Genomic DNA, 21,178 nt, shown 5'->3' with positions numbered 1-21,178 from the left:
GCCAGCGATTTGCACTGTGTGCCACCAAAGACGTGAATATAACCTGCAACTACTTATAGCATTTCCTCTCCAGAACCAGAGGTCATCTAATTGCTAAAACAAACCAAAAATTCGTTGAAATCAACTGAGATACATGAAAAAGTAATTTCTAAACAGCACTTAATACCAATTTTATTATTCCCAAATTAAATGAGAGGAAATAAAACTTTCTCAAAGATCATCAGTTCTTTGTATAACCGTGATTCTTGTATCCCAATTTCTTTTTTTCCCCCCCTTAAATCTGCTAATTTATTTGAAAGAGTTAGAGAGAGATCTTTGATTTTCTGGTTTACTCCCCATCCAGCCACTATGGCCAGGGCTGAGCCAGGTCGAAGCCAAGAGCCAAAAGCTTCCTCTAAGTCTCCCACACGGGTGTCAGGGGCCCAGGCCCTGGGGTCATCTTCCATTGCTTTTTCCAGACCATCAGCGGGGACATTAAAGCGGTGCCCATATGGGATGTTGGTGTTGTAGGCGTGGCTTTACCTGACAGGCCGCAGCCCTGGCCAGTGGTACTCAGTTTCCTCCGGCTCCTCTCTCCAAGGTGCCGTGTGCGTTTATTGTGCCAGGGCTGGGTCTCTGACGTTCTTTTGCATGCTGTGCCTTCATCCTGCTTGACAGGAGGAGGAAAACCCAACTAACTCACAGCAGAAAAAACAGGAGTCAAGAGAAAAATAACAACGAATGTATTTAAAAACAGACTTCTCCAGTTGGCATTTTCAGTGAGATAGCTAACAATGGACTCCGGCCCTCTCGGCTGTGTTTCTTTTGCTTCTGGCGTCCTCTTGCAGCTTTACTTCTTGAAACTCAGGCGGCAGCACCAGACAGGAAATCCCCAAAGGGAGAGGTATTAGTAAACCTTTTGCTGGTCATTCTTGTCTGAATGCAGACAGATTCTCATGCCCTCTTATGCAATCATGATGATTATTAGGAAAAAAAAAAAAAAGACTTGTATATTGAAAATAAACACACACAAAAAAACCCCCTGCAGATAATAAATATCGCCGATTCACTTATTTTAAACAAAGTCCAATTTTATTCACTCTTAATATCCTTGGAGTCCGTTATATACCTTCTGCACTGACGCTTGTTTTAGTAGCTGTTTGATACCTGCAAAAAGAATGGACAAATGACCCCATTAGCGACAAAGTGGCTTCCCTGGCATTGGTAGAGAGTGCTTCATGAAAAGACTCACAGGTGATCTCATGGCAACCACGGGTCTGAGTTACACGAGTTACACAACTAGCAATACCCAACTTCACCGGCTATGCCCCCACACTCGCATGTGCGACCCAGACAATCGCTTGCCTCCTTCTGCCCTCTGGCCTTCACACCCACAAAGTGTCGTGAGAACCAGGAAAACATTCATCACCTAAGTTTTCAGTTCCTTCTCTGTTCTCTTTTTGGTTTTTACCTCCATCACCATGGTAGTTTTTCACTTAAGTTCCCTAGTCGGGAGCTTTTATCAACAGTCCTCACAGACGTGACTCCTGTAGACTGCTGCTGTGTGCCTCCCGTCCCCTTGAGCTTGGCCCATTCTGTCTCATTCCCATTAAAACTTGCCACTTCCCAGGTTTCAAAGTCTAGCTTACACAGCCTTTTTCACACAGTGACAGACGATTTTACAAAGTCCATTTCTATTCTAATGTTCCTCTAGTATTAATGGTCAATGTCCCAGGTCACTCAAGGGTTTTGTTTTTTGATAGCTGCCGTTCTCTCTTTCTCTCTCTCTCTCTCTCACACACACACACTCACTCAGTATACCCCATACCTTCTCTTGTTTCCTCTGTTAACTGTTCTTTTGGGAAATCTACATCAAAAGTGATTATCAGAGAGCCCTTGATGTTGTTGTTGTCAAAGTTGGGGAGCCCTTCCCCTTTCTTCCACAGTTTGGCACCTGGCCTGGTGATCTTATCCCTGGAAATATGCACCTGGAAAGCAGAACAGAATGGAGTGGAAGAGAACCAGTCCACTTGGAGTATGCCTCCCAGCTTCTGGTGGGTGCCTGCGCATGGCTAGTGTCACAGCTCAGCAAAGAAAGAATGAGAGGGCAAGGGAAACAAGACAATGAGAGTCAGAGAGAAAAGGCTTTAGAAAGAAAAATCAAATACACGAGTAAGTGAAAAAGAGTGACGTTCTTGTCAATGGAAACTGCAAGGATGAGACTGCCAAAGGCCGGTGACAGAGTAGCTGGCAGGCCTGTGGCTGCCACTGCTTGGCGAGCAGCTGTGGACTAAGGTGAGAAGGCAGAGCAAGCTCGTGAAGGGGGCTCCTTGTGGTTCTAAACGACTGAGATGGCCACCCAGGCGGAGGCTTCACCAAGACAGAAAACAGGCAGGTCGGTCCATTTACCTTATGACCATCCAGGTGAGTGATATCCATCTCAAAGCCAACCAGAGACTCAACCAGTGAGACGGTCACATTTGTGTACAAATCGTCCCCTCTTCTTTCAAATATTGGATGCCTGAAAACAGATCAAGGTGAAAATGATTAACTTCCATCTTTTTCTGGGAACAGTTAAACATTGTTTGAAAAATCCTGGAGGAAGAACATCACTCTTTCAAAGGACAAGCATTTACTGGAGGAGATGCCTTTGTGCAGTCTCTATCGACCAAGATGACCAAGTCACGTATCAGATGTGACCGTCAAGCAGCTCACAATCAGAAATCAAAGCGTGTAACTGGAAGGACTGGTCACTAGATAGTGGAAAAGAGAGAAAGGCAAACATCTAGCAGTGGTAGCTGGGTGTGCTAGGGAGCTGGGAGACAGAAATGGGTCTGGAGTGGTTTCTGAGCTGGCCAGAGGTGCAGAGGCAGATGATGTGGGTCCAGGGTGAGAGGCAATTCTGCAGAGGCAGGGATGTGCAGAGGCACCAAGCTTGCTGAGGGAACAGCATAAGGTCCAGTTTCTTTGGGAAGTGCTAAGAGAGCCAGGGTCAGGAAGGAAGGCTGGAGGAAAAGTCCTAGAGATTACAGACTGTGGGGAGATTACAGGCAGTGAGGAGTGTCTCCCCACGTTCTAGGGGGAGCCCTGCTCCAGCGAATCTTTACATCAGAGGAATCACTGGTATCCAAAGTGCTAACAAGAGAGAACAAACAAGAAAGCCTGAGACCCAGGCAGGATGACTGCTGGGGTAGCCCTCTGTGCTGAAAGGGAACATGAAAGAACAGTTCTTTCTCCATAGGAGTTGCATATCTTACAGCAGAAGGTCTGTTCTATGGCAAAATGCTTTTTTTCTTCATGGTGCCACAGCACCTCAGCTACAGTTTCAGTTCCCCTTGAACAGAATTATTTTTTGTTTCTCTTTCATAAGTTCTTACTTGTCTTACCCTTTTCTCTCCTTGTCACATCTCTTGGACTTGTTCTAAATAAACAAATAATCGGGGCTCAGTCTTGGAGTTCCCAAGTCCAAATTTTCAGTATTGTTTGAGAGTTACAAATAGTTAAGAAAAAAAACAAAAGTTGTTAAGGGCAGAACGCCTGGGTGTGCTCTACCATTAGATGCCTCTGGGAAGCAGAGGCCGGGGAGGAGCCCATAAAACCAGGTCACTTACTTGACAACCTTGATTCGGAATCGTAAGTCTCCAGGCTCCCCATCCACGTGTGGCTCGCCTGTCAGAGCAGATGACAGCACAGTGTTAAGTCTTGCAAGCTGAACATCACAGATCCGCCTGGCAGCTCAGAGCCTTCTCTAAGGTCACAACCTGGGCACTGACTCTGTCCAGCTTATCTGTGAGAAGGGAAGTGTCTCTGCCTGGCTACAGAATTTCAGATCATTAGTAAAGATGAGATCACTTGTATCTCAGGCACAGTAATAAATAACCTGACCTACTTCTCAAACAAAGAATGATTCACGGATGTTCCAAACTTGAACTCTGAAAGCTATTTTCCTTTTAGAGTTTAAAACTAAGTACATGTGCTACCGAAACCAGCACTTAGGAGTTTCAAAGTTAAAACCAGTGGTAAAATCTGAGAGTAAATCTCGTTTCACTGTCAAGCAAAAATGAATCCCTTAAGGTCCGGACACTTTGCATTTGTGAAGAAACCTGGGCTACCCGACAGGAACTCTTGGTCACGCTATGTGAGGGGTGGACGGTAACTCTGCTTCAGGTGATGAACCCTGGTGGTCGGGAAAGGCTTCCCACAGCTTCAAACTGGCTGAGGTGCGCTGGGGGTCTGACACGCATGTACTCTGAGGCCATGAAGATATGGGATGAGACGGGGCGAGAAGTATTCCTGGGTGGAGAGCAGAAAGTTATGACCAATATCCCACCTTCTCCGATAAAGGGGTATTCCATGCCATCTCTCACTCCAGGTTCTATTTCTACTTCCAGAGTTCGTTCTTCATTCACTAGTCTACGACAGAGAATTTTTAAAATGAGAAATGAAGAAACAAATGAAAACCCAGGACACAGATAATCAAAGTGTTATCTATGCTAGAGATCGTGGTAGGCCACAGTGTACCACTACACAACAAAGCCACCTGACACCCACCTACACCCTCCAAATGCCAACACTTAGGGCGAACTACTGTCTGGCACACAGACACATAAGATTGCTCTACTATCCCAAGTGTGAAGAAAACGAAACCTTAACACTTGTGAAGCATATTAAGAAATAAAGTGTGCTGTTTAATACTTCAGAAATGTTAACGATGATACAAGTATTTAGAAGAAATACTTCTGGAAAAAAAAAGTCCCTTCGTGTTCTTTGCTTTGGTAGAACAGGTGAGGGGGAGGGAGGAAGAGCCGGTATGAACCGCTGACGTCTCATTAGACAAAGGGGATGGGTCAAGTGCTCATGGGTGAAACCATGAAGGTGCCGCACTTACTTGACATTGGGGCACTCGTCGCAGACCACCTCCTGGGTCATCTGGAAGCGCCCTGGGCCCAGCTGGGTGGTCCGCATCTCTTGCCGACAGTTGCATTTCCGCTTGCCAGGAGCCTGCCTGGCCACAGGCTTGTTTCTAACTACCTGAGGAGTGCATAAACAACATCAGCTCCACTAAGCCCGGCCTCAGCCAAGCAGAGCTGCGTCCCCAAGTAGAAAAGAAGCAAAACACACAGAAATGACTCAAATTCTAGCAACAAAAACGGAGAGGAGAGTAAGAAAGAAGAAAGGGTTGATGATAGCAGCATTTGTAAGCCACTGAGCAGAGGTGGTTTACAGAAATACTATCTTTGGGCCTGGCATGATAGTGTAGTGGCTAAAGTCCTCGCTGTGCAGGCACCAGGATCCCATATGGGTGCCGGTTTTAATCCCGTTAGCCCCGCTTCCCATCCAACTCCCTGCTTATGGCCTATGAAAGCAATCAAGGATGACCCAGAGCCTTGGAGCCCTGTACCCGCCTGGGAGACTCAGAAGAGCTCCTGGCTCCTGGCTTTGGATTGGCTCAGCTCCAGCTATTGCGGCCGCTTAGGGAGTGAACCATCAGACGGAAGATCTTCCTCTCTATATATCTGCCTTTCCAATAAAAATAAATAAAATCTTAAAAAAACAAAATACTATCTTTGCTGAAATGTGAGTTTCATCCATGAAAAACAATCACGGCCTTTAGAAGCTGGCATGGAGTGGCCACCTAATCCCAACGCAAACGGCTCCTTGTTTGAAGTAACTCAATCCCAGGCCACCTTCCAGGGCTATCTCCATTCAGACACTTGAACTCATAGCAGAACACAGTGACCACTGCCTTGCAGCTGGCTGCACTCGGCCTGAGCCCTCTGGGTATGAGAAGTTTATACATATGAGCAAAGGCATTCCCACGCGTGCCTGCCCAATGAGCCGAATGCCTAGTCACAACATACATGCGGCACGATGACACGGCGGCACGGGAGGAGAGTCCCTCACAGACGGGCAGGGTATCAAAGTCCCAGTCAACAGAATCAGTCAGAACAATGACAGAAACTAGAGCAGACACTGAAGAGCGACCACTACTCCAAACAATGCTCTAAACATTCACATGTTTATACATTTACCGCATGGTCATGGCACGACCTTAGGAGGCGGGTATTGTTACTATCTCCATCTTGCAGACCAGGTGACAGGCTCAAGGTCAAATAACAGGCAGCAGGACCACAATTCTAAACAAAGCAGACTAACTGAAGAGGATGTGCTTCTAATCATACTAGCCCATCTCTTAAGGCAGTCTTTTTTAAAATTTGCATCTTATATTTTGATTAAATTATAACAGAATTTCCACCCCCCCTTTTTTAGGGGCACACTCACTGTAATACCTGAGTATTTTTAAAAGCCCATGGAAAAATGGAATTAAAAGTCGTTCATTTTTTCTGCAAAAAAATTTTCAAATCCAATCATACCTTTTTTCATAATACAAATTCTCCACAAACTTTTTAAGATCTATTGTATGGATAGCCTTAAAATATTTTGCACTGGGGGAAAAGCGTGGTGGCATAGCCAGCTAATCCTCTGCCTGTGGTGTGGGCATCCCCATAAGAGCACTGGTTCATGTCCCAGCTGCTCCATTTCTGATCCAGCTCCCCGATAATGGCCTGGGAAAGCAGTAGGTGGCGGCTCATGCCCTCGGGCCCCTGCACCCATGTGCAATACCTGAAAGGAAGTTTCTGGCTCCCAGCTTCAGACTAGTCCAGTTCTGGCCTCAGCAGCTCTTATCCATTGGTAAGTAAACCAATGGATAAGATGCTTCTTTGTCTTTCCCTTTTCTGTTCTATAATTCTTTCAAGCAAAATAAATAAGTATTAACAAAAAATATTTGTGGGGCCAGCGAGATAGCACAGTGGTTAAAGTCCTTGCCTTGAACGCGCCAGGATCCCATATGGGAGCTGGTTTTAATCCTGGCAGCCCCACTTCCCACCCAACTTCCTGGCTGTGGCCTGGGGAAGCAGTCAAGGACAGCCCAAAGCTTTGGGACCCTGCACCCACCTGGGAGACCAGGAAGAAGCTCCTGGCTCCAGATTGGCTCAGCTCTAGTTGTTGTGGCCGCTTGGGGAATGAACCATTGGACAGAAGATCTTCCTCTGTCTCTCCTCCTCTCTTTATAGCCGACTTTGCAATAAAAATAAATAAAAATCTTAAAAAAAAAAAATTGTACCAGGCCCAATGTGATAATCTAGTGGCTAAATTCTTGCCTTGCACATACCAGGATCCTGTATGGACACCAGTTCGTGTCCCAGCTGCTATACTTCTATTCCAACTCCTTGCTTGTGGCCTGGTAAAACAGCAGAGGATGGCCCAAAGCCTTGGGACCCTGCATCCATGTGGGAGACCTGGAAGAAGCTCCTGGCTTCGGATCATCTCCGCCACGTGGGGAGTGAACCACTGGATGGAAGATTTTTCTATGTCTCCTTCTTTCTGTACATCTGTCTTTCCAATAAAAATAAATCTTTAAAAAAGAAAATCTCTCTCTTGCTCCCTCTCTGCCTTTCAAATAAAATGAAAATAAAAAGGAATTTTGTACCAAAATAAACTAACCTTTTAATTAAATTTCTAGGAGCTTGTAATATTTTTCTTTGAGTAAGGGGCAGATAGACACACAGCTAGAAAAAGAAGGGAAGACAGTGCTGGAAAAGAAAGTTCCCATCCACTGGCTCACTTCCCACAACGGACGGGACTGGGTCAGGCTGAAGCCAGGAGCTGAGAACTGAATCCAGACCTTTGCTGTGGGTGGCAGAAACTCAACACCCTGAGCAGAGCACCACCGCTGCCTCCCAGGGTCTGCAGCAGGAGGACGCTGGACGGGAGCAGAGCTGAGACCCACAGTCAAGTCCTGCAGCTTGGGGCATGAGGGCTTGTCACTCGGCCAAATACCCACCGCTCTATATGCTAAGTACTAGTGATACCTGAAGAACAAGGAGTCCAGAAGATGGGAGTGAATCAGGCCCATGCCACTTCTACCTAAACCACCTCTCCGATTTGTGGACAGTCTAAGAAGTCATGCCCCTTCTTCCTGCCCTGCAGCCTGAATCGCAGTATTCCAAGCCAGTCACATCGCAGTTGTCCAGTTCTCTTCTCTCAAATGTCTAGAGAAAAGGCCCCAACTAAGAAGAAAACACTTCCTGTCAAGACGACACACAGGCCTAGGCTGCTGGCTCCTGTAAGACCTTAGGAGAACTAGAAGAACACATGGGTCCCATGGATCAGTAACATGGATGCCACGAGAGCATCCCGGAGACAGCATGTGTGCAGGGCAGTGATTACACCCTGGGCACTGTAACGCTGGAGAAGTAAGAGACACTGGCCAAACGCAGGTCAAGTTCTACATTGGCCTCTCTTGAGCTGTTCTGGGACAGGTACTGTTGGCACCACTCTACAGAAAACAAAACTCCCTAGACGCCAAAAAAATACATCATAACAGCAAACAAAATAAAGTCAAAACCACTCTGAGCAAAGGGTCAGCCCAAAAGGCCCCACAGGGACAGATACCTGTGGATGCCCACATGGGGGTGAGTGCACAGGCCGAGACACAGAGACCTCAGGTGAACAAGTGCCTGTTCCTCAACAAACTAGGGAGCACACATGTTTGAAGAAAATGGACTAGAGAAAACAGATCCAGAGCCTAAGCGAGCACGGCGACACACGAGGTAAGGAGGACAAAAGGAAAATGGAATAGAGCAATAATAGACAGTCCCAGGGGACAATAAATGATATCCCACTTTCATAAGCAAAAAACCAAAACCTTACTGTGTTCAAACATACACAGAAAACATAAAACAATTTAGGATGGCAAATGAACAATCAACACAAAAGCCAGGATAGTGGTTAAGTCAGAAGGGAGGGGGAGCCATGGAATGAGAAAGAGCCTGTAGGGAGCTCTTGGGCTGGATCAAGAATTCATGGAACAATATCGGTTTATCCTGATCCAAGGATTATGATGATCTCACTTCTGGACAGCTGACCATTCTTTTCCACGTTTTTTCCAAAAATGGAGAAGGTACGCAGAAACCTCTCAGATTCAAAGTCATGAAGAACTTACTTCCACAAAGTTTCCTGCATATACTTCTTCCAAGGTAACTTCTAGATCTACAATAATGTCACTTCCTCTTGGAATATTTCTGTCTTGTTGGCGAGGGGTTCCTCCAAACATGAAACCAAAATCTCCAAAGAAGCTGCGGACAAGTGCAAAATCATCAAGAAAGGCAGTCTGAGTCGGTGTCTCAAAATGCCTCACATTTCTTCACACTGTCAAATCATCCGTAGTTCCCAAACAACATACTGCACAATTTTTGGGACATTTATAATGCACTGGAACCATACACTGCAATTTTTAACGTACACAATATCAGCTACATTGCTCTCTACCCCCCACCCAACACACACCACATTTTAATACAATCTGGCCCATATACACAATAAAGTATTTACTGTCCATGAATCCAATGTTGAACTTCATTGATAAGATATTGAGGACAATTTAGACGTAGTGAGCCTACTGAGAACAAGTACAGCACACATAAACTCATACAAAATTAATGGTTCACAGTTGGTGTTAGTAGCAGTAATTTTGAATGTACAAGTAACGTTCACTTAGCATGCTTTTTCAAGAAATTATCTTTGATGAAAGTAGCTACTACTCTTTGGTACTAAGTATTAAAAATTTTTAGTCTCCTGATAAGTTTAAAAATTGTTACTCTTGAGCCCAGTGCAATAGCCTAGTGGCTAAAGTCCTCGCCTTGCACACCCTGGGATCCTATTAGGGAGCCAGTTCTAATCCTGGCAGCTCCACTGCCCATCCAGCTCCCTGCTTGTGGCCTGGGAAAGCAGTCGAGGACAGCCCAAAGCCTTGGGACCCTGCACCCATGTGGGAGAACTGGAGGAGGTTCCTGGCTCCTGGATCCGGGTTGGCACAGCGCCGGCCGTTGTCGCTTGGTGAGTAAATCATCAGACAGATTTTCCTCTCTGTCTCTCCTCCTTTCTGTATATCTGACTTTCCAATAAAAATAAAATAAATCTTAAAGAAAAAAAAAAAGGAGGGAAGACAGGGTGATGAGGTGGGAGCGGCTTTTTTTCTTTCTAGCATCCCTAGATATCACTATGAACAGCCAAGGAGAACAGGTAATTCCATGGTAGGCCACAACAACCCTTAGTCCTGGTAGAGAAAAAAGACCAGCCTAACCATATGACTTCTATATAAACAACTTGGCAAGTCCTACCATCCCTGTCTTCCCCAAACACCAAATGGGAGAAGCTGCTGTGTACAGCAGTGACTCTCCATCCTTCTGGAGCAGGTTTCACAGAACTCTTTGAGGATCTGAAGAAGGCAATGGAATTTCTCTCCATAAAAATGCGATTCAAGGGCCCGGCACGATGGCGCAGTGGTTAAGGTCCTCGCCTTGCACGCCAGGGATCCCATATGGGCTCCGGTTCTATCCCCGCAGCCCCGCTTCCCTTCCAGCTCCCTGCTGGAAGATCTGAAGATCTTCCTCTCTATCTCTCCTCTCTGTGTATCCGCCTTTCCAATAAAAATAAAATAAATCTTTAAAAAAAATGCGATTCAAGCACTGTTCTGTGTGTAACTTCAGATCTGAACCCCCAGATTAAGATCTGGTACAGGCATCACCACACAAAAAGTGAGTGGGGAAGTTTAGTATTGCAGGCACCAGGCCTCAGAAAGCTGAGCATGCCAGGAGATGAAGGACTCTACTGCAATTCCTTCCATCGATGCTTGGGGTCGTGAGCATTCCCTCCTGACAGGATGAAAAAGGCCACTCTGGCTGATGGAAAGGGAACTTGTTCCTTTCCTTCTGCTTTACCAAACTACTTTTGATTTAATGTTTGGAGATTCCGTGATAGCAAACAGCTGAGGAGGGACTGGCTTCCAGCATCCATCACCACGACTGTGAGAGCTGCTCTAAGTTAGGGTTGGCCTCTCAGTGCCATCCCTTTGCTGAAGCTTCTTTTTTTTTTAAAGATTTATTTTTATTATTTTTTTATTGGAAAGGCGGATATACAGAGAGGAGAGACAGAGAGGAAGATCCTCCGTCCGATGATTCACTCCCCAAGTGAGCGCAACGGCCGATGCTATGCCGAACTGAAGCCAGGAGCCTCTTCCGGGTCTCCCACGCGGGTGCAGGGTCCCAAAGCTTTGGGTCGTCCTCGACTGCTTTCCTGGGCCACAGGCAGGGAGCTGGAAGGGAAGCGGGGCTGCTGGGATTAGAACCGGCGCCCATATGGGATCCCGGGCGTGCAAGGCGAGGACCTTAACCACGCGCCACCGCGCCGGGCCCTGCTGAAGCTTCTTAAAGTGGCTGAATGCCCCCAGGTAAAATGATAATTGATCTTTAACAGTGTGTAGCACATTGTTTTTTAAAATACTCACTAAATGATCCATTCTCAAACACTAATACTTGGCAAAGGGGCAAACTACTTACTGTGAAAAAATGTCTCCATGGGAGCTCTGGTGACCATCTTTCAGGCCTTCTTCACCATAGGTGTCATATTGCTTCCGCTTCTCACTGTCTGATAGGACCTGGGATAAAATCCAGCAAAGCATAATCAGGTTCCAGCAATCAGTTAAGATGCATTCATAGGGCCCAGCAGCATGCATGGCCTAGTGGCTAAAGTCCTCACCTTGGACACACCGGGATCACATATGGATACCGGTTTTAATCCCGGCAGCTCCACTTCCCATCTAACTCCCTGCTTGTGGCCTGGGAAAGCAGTCTAGGACAGCCTAAAGTTTTGGGATCCTGCATCTACATGGGAGACCCAGAAGAAGTTCCTGGTACCTGGCTTCAGATTGGCGCAGCACAGGCTGTTGGGTTCATTTGGGGAGTGAACCATCGGACAGAAGATCTTCCTGTCTGTCTCTCCTCCTCTCTGTATATCTGACTTTGTAATAAAAATAAATGAATCTTTTTAAAAAAAATGTACTCAAATGTATGGTTTTTTTTTTTTTTAACTCTGGTACTGTATCCAAGATGTCAGGGAAATGCTGTTCTCACTTATTCGTGGTATTAAGCCATCTTTTCATGTTATTTTCCCTAATAAGTTACTGATATGCTATCCATTCCACATGTTTTCAGTTTAATGGTTTTCAAACCTCCCCAAGGCACATAAACCTCATCTCTGCGATTAGAGATATGGCTGTGAAGGTCAGGATGGAAGCAGGAGGGACGGATTCCCCAGACGGTTCTCCGGTGTCGTCTGAATCCAGTTTGTGGATCCGTGCTAGATTATCTAACCTGCCAACCAGGACGAGACTGTGACAGCTAGTCATCAGTAACAGAAGCATTAGATCAGGACAGTCTTAAAGCAGGGCGCCCTGTGCCCACCCCGCACACAGCAAGAGACTGACAAACCAAGGGGATCAGAGGACAATCCCCCTCCAGAACAGGTCTACATTCTCTATGTTCATTTTGGTAAAGGTAGAAACCCATTTGTAAAACAATGTTGTCTGCTTTTTTCATGTGTGTGCTTAAATTCACAGTGTCCCAAGTCTGAACCTACAGAATAATAAGAAACACTCCTCAATGAAAGTTGTTCAAAGACAACTTTACTACTTCAGAAGAATTTTTGAAATTTTAATAAACAGCTTTAGAAAACTGTATTTCTCACTGGTGGCTATAAGCCTTCTCAGTGAGTCTACTCTTTCTATGTTGCAGAATGTACGAACAAAATAAGCTTCCATACTGTAAAATTTGCACATTATATATCTTTGGAAAAAATTTTTAAACCTTTCTTTATAAATTTTACCTAGATAAGACTGAAGGAGAAAGCTATTCTAGGGCCTGGCGTGGTGGCCTAGCAGCTGAAGTCCTCACCTTGAACATGCCCGGATCCCTTAAGGGCGCCAGTTCTAATCCTGGCAGCCCCACTTCCCATCCAGCTCCCTGCTTGTGGCCTGGGAAAGCAGTCGAGGATGGCCCAAAGCTTTGGGACCCTGCACTGGTGAGGGAGACCTGGAGGAAGTCCTGGCTCCTGGCTTCGGATCGGCACAGCATCAGCCATAGCGGTCACTTGGGGAGTGAATCATTGAATGGAAGATCTTCCTCTCTGTCTCTCCTCCTCTCTGTATATCTGACTTTGCAATAAAAATAAATAAATCTCAAAAAAAAAAAAAAAGAGAGAGAGAGAGAGAGAGAAAGCTATTCTAAATCTGTATTCATGGTCATCCAGGAAGAGAAAGGCTGGAGGTAGACAGGGCTTGTCGACTCAGAGGAGAGGAAGATTTGATTAGCACTTTCAAAGAAAACATTTTTGGCCTAGCACTTGAACTCTGTTTAAGGAGCCAGAGCAAAATTTCTATTAAGCTAAGAAATATCTAGGAGAATAAATAGAAAATTCAGTGCACAGGAGAATCAGTATTCTTGAAAGCAGATGCCAATGGATTGGTCTAGAGGCGACCAGTACTTGACTAAAGCCACTAAGAGATCAGGTGGGAAAAAAAGAATATTCTGGTAGGTCCTAAGAAGATAGGCACTTGGGGGAGATACAATGAGTAGAGTTAATTTTAAAACCCAAGCAAATTCTTATTATCATACAATGTGGGTTCAAATATTTTCACTTTATTTCTCTGATCTTGTTTTTGCAAAGAAACAAACACTTTATTTGGGTTTATTTAAAAAAAAAATCTTTTTTAAATTTTGAAAGACTAGTTTTCAGTTGGCTTCTTTTTGGACATCAAGAGCTTCTGTGACAACCTTCTCAAAGTTATGCTTAAAGTCACTGATCATTCACTTCCTCCTCACTTTGTTTCAGAAGTACAATTTTATCCTATGGCCTTAGAAACCATTTTTCAGAGAAAAAAAAAAGTAATCTTTAGTTAACAGTTTGCAGATTCTTAACCAATTAAAATGGCACCAGTAACCCCAGATCAGTTCGCAGAGACTCATCACACTGCCCTAGGATTCTGATTTGTAAACACACATTTACCTAAGGCTACAGGAAATTGAGCTTGAATGATACAACGGAAACGATAAAGTCTGGACTAGCGATCAGAATGTTAGTTAATAAGCTGCAGTTTCCTCAATGGTCTACATTAAAGAACGTGATAGATTCTTCAGAGACCAAGCTGATTCAGCTTCCCTAGAAGATATGTCTGAGAACTTGGCTCCTAGCAAACAACAGAACACTGATGAGAAACAGTTAAGAAATATGGAGTCCGTATAAACAGCAAGAAGTTAAAGGGTGTGCCATCAACCCTTGCCAGGTTAAGCCTTCTGTTCTAAGTGCTCCCCGAGGGTGGGAAGGACGGCGGTAGGGCTCGTCTGCTCCAAGTCACGGCTTCAGCTCAGTAGTTCCTCAGTAGTGGGGAATGTCCAGCACAGGCTGCACAGGCCTGTGACACCGTGAGGTCTGACCCTGTCAGTGGAACTCAACATTCAATAAAATCTACAGCAGTCTAATGTTTAAGTTAGTAATCTTGTGTGGCCTGTGAACAATGTTATAAGGTTTTGGGATCCCTTCCTTTCTTTTTTTAAAACTATGTTTATTGAAAGCCAAAGTGGCAGAAAGAGAGACAGAGAAAGAAAAAAAGAAGAGAAAGACCTTCCATTCACAGCAGCCAGGCCTTGGCCAAGGTAGAGCCATGAGAGGAAGCTTATTGGAGCTTTCCACACAGGTAACGGGACCAAGAACCAGGGCCGTCTTCCACTGTCTCCTTAGGTATACTAGTAGGAATCCGGACGGGAAGTGGAGAGGTCGGAAAATTGGCATTGCAAGGGACGGTTGACCTGCTGTTCCATAGTACCAGGCTCCCTTCCTTTGGAGTTCTTTGTATTGCTAAAATAGGCCTTAGGGGGATGTGCTTTCAAACTTCTCAGTAAGAATTTAAACTTGAATTCAAAGAATTTTAGCTTCAGTTTATGACTTTAGGAGTTTTTTTTTTTTTATTTTTTTGGTGTGGTCTTTTAAAAGATGAGAATAAAAATATGCCCAGTTCCACCATACTTCATAGTGTCCTAATGAAGATTAAGTAGAATGAAACACATGACAATGTTTTGACCTCTAGATTAGAGGTGGAAAATTCAAACAAACTGAATTTGTTTGATCTGCAAACCAAATGCCAAAACAAAACCAAAAGCCAAACAAAAAAATTAGGGGTTGGCATGCAGATTATGTGCACACCTACATCCTGTAACACAGTCTCCGTCTGAGTCCCAGCTGCTTCGCTTCCAATCCAGCGCTGCTAATGCGCCTGGGAAAACAACAGATGACAGCCCATGCACCTGGGTCCCCGCCACCTGTGGCGAAACTGGTTTCTGGTTTCAGCTTAGACTAGTTGTGAGTTGTGGTTACTGTGGCGACCTGAGCTAGTCACTATTCACTCTGTCACTCTGCTTTTCAGAGCACTAAGAACAAAAAAAAAAAAGCTGATTTAATCAAAGTTTTAGATTTTTTTCTTGTAAAAAAGTTACATTTGGCAATACAGAGTTTGCATGTGTAGGTAGCAAAAACTGGCTGGATTGAGTAACTTCTTTTTCCTCATATTTTCACAATACATTTCTTTATAAGGAGTTACAATTCCATCAGTCTATTTAAGTGTGCCAGGACATTGCTGCTACAGACAATGACAGTCCATCATCCCATTGTCTACATATGTCCAACAGTTTCACTGGGAGTCCATCTTTGATTTGGAAGTAGGGATGCATGTTGCATCTGGTTATGGTAGTCTCCACTACTCCACCACTATACATTCTAATTTGCATGATGATTTCCTTTTCCTAGACAGAATATATGATATTTGACTTTTTGGGATTGACTTATTTCACTGAGCATAATGGTCTCTAGTACAAACCATTTACTTGCAAATGGTGTAATTTCATTCTTTTTAATGGCTAAATAATATTCCATAGAGTAGATGTACCACAGTTTCTTTAACCACTCTTCTTTGGACGCACATCTGGATTGTTTCCATGTCTTTGCTATTGTAGCTTATGCTGCTGTAAATATAGGATTACAGATCCTCTTCTCGTATGCAGTTTTAGGTTGAGTACTTCTACTCCCTTGAAATGGGTTAAAAAGCTTTAGCTGGTCACAGTCTTATCAAACCCTATTGTTCCCAAGGGACACGGGACATTCCTTGTGCTGTGCTGCCTTTCTCTTGCCCGCACACCCTTTCTGTTCCTTACAGCACAGGCCTTTGCAGCTCTCACTTAGGATGTGTTTCTCTCTCTGGCTCTGGATCCCAGAGGCACTGGTGGATAAACTCATCAGTTAATCTACTTATTAATCCTTACATTTTACTTACAATCACTCATTCTTTGTAAACATCATTCTCCTTATTGAAATAAACATTAACATGAAAAAGGCAGGAAATGGCATCTACTAACATGAATGAATCCATTATCGCTTTTATCTGCTAGCTTCAAGCAGAAGTGACCCAAAGGGAGTGTTTCTGTTAGGTGGTCTTGCTTCTCTTTCTTCCTAACTTACCTCATAGGCTGCACCAAGATCTTGGAACTTCTCCTGGGCTCGTGGATCATCAGGGTTCCGATCAGGATGAAGTTGCAGGGCTAGTTTCCTGTAGGCCTTCTTAATATCCTTTATTGAGGCACTTCGAGGTACCCCCAAAATCTTATAAAAATCACGTCTGAGAGGCATGAAAGAGAAAACTTTGTTACACAGGTATTCTGTGGATGGTGGACTCTACAGTGTCAAGCCTTTCCTACAGAGCTGCTTAAGTCTACCCAGAAACCTCTGTCTCAGCAGATCTGAGCAAGCACATAGCAGGAACTGTGAGAAAAGGCCAAGATCTATGGAACACCTTGCTAAGGACTGTGCTAGAGTCAAACCCACTGTGAAGATGAGAAGTAGTAATGCAAAGGTACACTAAGAGCAGAATAAACTTTCAGGGTCAGACCTGGCTCATGGAAAAGATGAATGGGGCCTGGTGCAGTGGCCTACTGGCTAAAATCTTTGCCTTGCATCAGGATCCCACATGGATGCCAGTTCATATCCCAGCTGCTCCACTTCCCACCCAGCTCCCTGCTTGTGGCCTGGGAGAGCAGTCGATGACGGCCCTAAGCCTCGGGACCCTGAACCCATATGGGAGACCTAGAAGAGACTCTGGGCTCCTGGCTTTAGATCAGCATTAGCCATTACATCTACTTGGGGAGTAAACCAGCAGATGGAACATCTTTTTCTCTGTCTCTCCTTCTCTCTTCAAACCTGACCTTCCAATTTAAAAAATTCTTTAAAATGAAATGAATGCTCAAAAGAGTCAACTCCTTCTTCTAATCTTTTGAGCCAGGAGAATTTATTCTAAAAATGCATTCTTCATCAGGAATGCAAAATTATTCACAACAGAGATACTTAGTAATGTAATTGTACTGATTTAATTAAAACATTTACTCGTGAGACAAAAAAAGAGAGCAAGTGTTCCCATCTGCTGGATCCCCGTTTACATGCATGCCAACAGCTGAAGCTGGGGCAGGGCTGGGGCCACCGTCCACTGCCTAGCGGGGTTCATCTTGGAACCGCTATCTGGAGTCAGACGTCAGACTCAAATAATACCATACAGAGGAGGGCTTTGTAACTACCAAGTCAAATGCCTACTCCCTACAAGCAATGTTAGGGGCCAGCATTTTGGTGCAGTGTGTTAAGCTGCCAAGAGCAACACTGGTATCCCATATCTGAGCACCCACATGGGAGACCCAGATGAATCGCCAGGCTCCTGGCTTCGGTCCGGCCAGTCCTGGCTATTGTGCCACTTGGAAAGTGAGCTAGTAAATGAAGATCTCCCCCTCTTTCTCACTGTCCATTCAAGTAAATCAATCAATCCTTTATAAACAAGAGAGAGGTTATTTAAACATGAATCAGAAAAAATGCATCAAGATATCAAGATTCTAATGATATATGACAGAACATTAAAACTCATGATCACAGTTCAGGGAAAAATAATCTAATTACTTCACACATTAGTATTTAAAAATCATCATCCACGAGGGTTTCTGAGTGTTAAGGCCATTCTTCTTCCAATCGCAAAATCTATACTTAATATCCCTTAAAAATAAGATCAAAAGTAAAGCTAAAGTTAACACCAAAAGGACTAAGTATATAAAGAGTGAGGCATATTTACAATATACTTGATATAAATTAGTTAAGTGATAGCTTGGGAAAATGCAGGAAAAAGATGGTTGATACAGCTCACTGCCAACATTCTAGCTCATTTAAAAATAAAAATTTATTTTTTATTGGAAATGCAGATTTTACAGAGAGAATGATACGGATTGAGAGGGACTGTCCATCTGCTGGTTCACTCTCCAAATGGTAGCAATGGCCAGAGCTGAGCTGGTCAGAAGCCAAGGGCCAGAAGTTTCTTTCAGGTCTCCCATGGGGGTGCTGGAGCCCAAGGACTTAGGCCATTCTCCACTGCTTTCCCAGGTTATAAGCAGAGAGCTGAAGGGAAGTGAAGCAGCCAGGAGTAGAACCTGACTCTTACAGGGTGCAGATGTCACAGGATGGAGAATCAGCTTGCTGCCCCATCGTCCCAGCCCCAACATTGTAGTTCTTAAGAGAAGCTTTTATCAATAACCAAAGCTTATAGGTCGTAAGAGATGTGTTTACAACCAACCAACACTGAAAGCTCCAGTATTAACAACATTTATACTAATGTCTTTATTAAACAATTTAGAATACTTGCTGCTTAAGTATAAGAATTACTAAAACATACTAGGAAAATAATCAGCGTTATCTAGAAGTTCATTATCTGAAATTCAAGCTGTTAGAAAAAACGACAACAGTGCTTAAGCGTATATGCACAGGAAAAAAAATCTTGAGAGTAAGAAGCGCTTAAAAATTCTAAGTCCTGCTAGGCTGTACCATCTCGTTTAGAACAACCTATAAATTGCTAGAAAAACCGAGGTGTATATTCCTTGCTTTCCGGAACAGGCTCCTGGCACAGCATGCCCTGGGTCAGCAGGCTGTAGCGACCACTCTGAAAGCCTGGGAGGAGCCTGCGGCGCTCACCTGCTCCTACTCCACGCCGAGGGGCAGCTCGAGATTATTCTCATGTGGAACATGAGAGCTACACGGTTCCTTCAGGGTTACAGAATTCATGGAGTGAGAGGATAGGCTAGAATGAATACCACTTTACTACCAGTTGGGGAACTTCTTAGACAAGTTACCTTCCCAAGAATGTGCCATGGAGAGACAGCGGGCACGACGACAGCTTGGACTCAACACAAGGGCTCTTTAAGAGGCTCTTTCTGCTACCTCAACCCCAATTTCTTCCAACTCCTTGCCTGCATGGCTTTCCCACCTGCTCTTCCCACTTGGTCTGGCATCAGCACCCGCTCACTTCCATGGCCGCCTGCCCCTGGTTCCTCGCAGGTTCTGCACCGCAGCGTCCATCCTCTTACCCTCTGCGGGGCCCGGCGCCCCCTTTCCCCCCCGGCGGCGCGTGACACTACATCCGCTCACGACCCCCTCTTTCCCTCAACTCCCTCTGCTCCTCCACCCCCAGCTCCTGCCTCGGGCACAGCATCCAACTCCCACTTCTCCCGGCCAACTGAGCTTTGTAGGGCCTGTGGTTCGAAGGCCCGCTCGCCGGGGTCACCCGCAGCTCTCCCACCCCCCATCGCTGTCCCACGGCGAGGCCCTCTCTGCTCTCCCGGGGGTCTCCCCGCCACCTCTCGCCTGACTCTGTCCCGCCCGGTGCCCGTTCCTCACCCGGCGATCACGGCCCCGAGGAGGTACAGCAGCAACAGGCAGAAGGTGCCCAGGTTCTGCGGGGCCATGGCTCCTCGATGCCGGTCCCTGGTTGGAGCCCTCAGCACCGCTCCCTCCGCCGCCGAGCTGAACACCGGCCCACCCGGCCTCGGGGGGCCACCTCACGCCGGGGGCCCGCTCCCTCGGCCCGCGGACACAGCTGCCGCGTCCCCTTCACCGGGACGGACCACTTCCCGGGAGTCCGAGTCCCGGTGAGAGAAGCCCCCGGCGGCGAGAGCCAATCGCGGCCCGGGGCATCACACGCTGCCGGCCCTTTGGAGCCAATCAGCACAGTACACTTCACCTCCGAGGCGGCGCGCGCAGCCAGTTACGCTTCGGCACTGCAGCCGCAGCTCCCGGCCAATTAGGAGAGGCAACGTCAGACGATCGCGCCGCCGCTTCAACACTGTCAAGCCCGGCTCCCTGGGGCGTAGAAATTCACGTTAAAGGCTGAAGGGTGATGCCAGGGGGCGGGTCCTCCTCGTCCGGCGCCTCAGATTTCTCACCAATCACGAGACTTCTCCGCCAGCCCTGGCCAATCACGAGAGGAAGATTTTATCTCGGTGTCGAGTCGCGGAATTTCATTCACCGGGAGCTGCCGGCCGGAGCTGAGGTGCTGCGGCGGAATGGGCCGGGACCGGACTCTGCCGAGATGTTAATGTGTGCTCTCCTAGCAACCCCGAAGATCGTCCCGGGTTCATAGACACGGAGCGGCCGAGGAGGCCTACTTAATCTAAGCTTGGACTCGCCTGCCTTCCTCACTGCAGCCTGAACCCAAGTTTCTTAATGAACAAAAGAGGAAAACAAAACAAAAAACCCACCCACGAACAGTGTTGTGCCTTTTTAACAGGAAAATTGTAAAACGGCTGCCCAGTATGAGCAGAAACTTATTAACGAGCCGAATTATTTGAATTCGGCCCACTTCCAGTTTTGTCCATCGCAGTAAACTGCACCATCTTGTCCAGCACAATTTAAAAGAACCGATTCCTTTCTCACAACACTGATCTGTGACCCCATTATTATCCCCAAATACCTCCACCATGCCAAGGACCTCCTAGCAGGTCAGCATGCATCCACTCTTTATTTATTTTTATTGGAAAGTCAAATGTACAGAGAGGCAGATAGAGAGGAAGATCTGTCTACTGCTTCTCTTCCCAAGTGGCCACAACATTGGAGCTGAGCCGATCAGGAGCCAGGAGCCTCTTCCAGGTCTCCCATGGGGTGGGGGGGTGGAGGGGTGCAGGATCCCAAGGCTTTGGGCCATGCTTGACTGCTTTCCAAACCACAAGCAGGGTGCTGGATGGGAAGTGGAGCATCCAGGATTGGAACAGCCATCCATATTGAAATCCTGGTGCATACAAGGTGAGGACTTTAGCCACTAGACTACGGGGCCCAGCTTCATCCCCTCAGCTCTCTGAAAGGCAGTGGCCAGGAGCCTGGAACTCTACCTCTGTTCCTGTGGGAGCAGGGACCTAAGCACTTGGACCATCTGCCAGTGGATGGGAAATGGAACAGG

The 21,178-nt window shown here is 45.9% G+C and overlaps 1 protein-coding gene across 2 annotated transcripts; it reads right to left on the bottom strand.

Annotated features, from left to right (window-relative positions):
- Nucleotides 1-706: 706 nt before the first annotated feature.
- DNAJB11 (DnaJ heat shock protein family (Hsp40) member B11) lies at nucleotides 707-19,883 on the bottom strand. 2 transcript variants are annotated; one of them, XM_041002681.1, is made up of 10 exons: nucleotides 19,624-19,882; nucleotides 16,387-16,543; nucleotides 11,382-11,479; nucleotides 8,987-9,119; nucleotides 4,868-5,010; nucleotides 4,310-4,392; nucleotides 3,591-3,648; nucleotides 2,389-2,500; nucleotides 1,808-1,967; nucleotides 707-1,146 (listed from the first exon to the last, which is right to left on the bottom strand). In XM_041002681.1, exons 1-10 carry the CDS (start codon nucleotides 19,689-19,691, stop codon nucleotides 1,082-1,084), a joined length of 1,077 nt encoding a protein of 358 aa, XP_040858615.1. In that variant the 5' UTR covers nucleotides 19,692-19,882; the 3' UTR covers nucleotides 707-1,081. The 2 variants fall into 2 exon arrangements, with proteins under 2 accessions (XP_040858615.1, XP_040858616.1); XM_041002682.1 differs by lacking the exons at nucleotides 4,868-5,010; nucleotides 8,987-9,119 and having other exon boundaries at nucleotides 19,624-19,883.
- Nucleotides 19,884-21,178: the final 1,295 nt, after the last annotated feature.

Source organism: Ochotona curzoniae, unplaced genomic scaffold (assembly GCF_017591425.1).
Source record: "Ochotona curzoniae isolate NIBS_2020 unplaced genomic scaffold, NIBS_Ocur_1.0 scaffold_2587, whole genome shotgun sequence".
Classification (NCBI taxonomy): domain Eukaryota; kingdom Metazoa; phylum Chordata; class Mammalia; order Lagomorpha; family Ochotonidae; genus Ochotona; species Ochotona curzoniae.
This window is presented reverse-complemented; position numbering and strand designations above follow the sequence as displayed.

What these genes read in the sequence shown, in the direction of transcription:
- DNAJB11 (XM_041002681.1), bottom strand. Translation starts at nt 19,691, where the DNA reads ATGGCCCCGCAGAACCTGGGCACCTTCTGCCTGTTGCTGCTGTACCTC. An exon ending in CTCGGGGCCGTGATCGCCGG is followed by an intron (nt 16,544 to 19,623) that starts GTGAGGAACGGG and finishes CATGCCTCTCAG; the next exon opens with ACGTGATTTTTATAAGATTT. An exon ending in CTCACCTGGATGGTCATAAG is followed by an intron (nt 1,968 to 2,388) that starts GTAAATGGACCG and finishes TCTGCTTTCCAG; the next exon opens with GTGCATATTTCCAGGGATAA.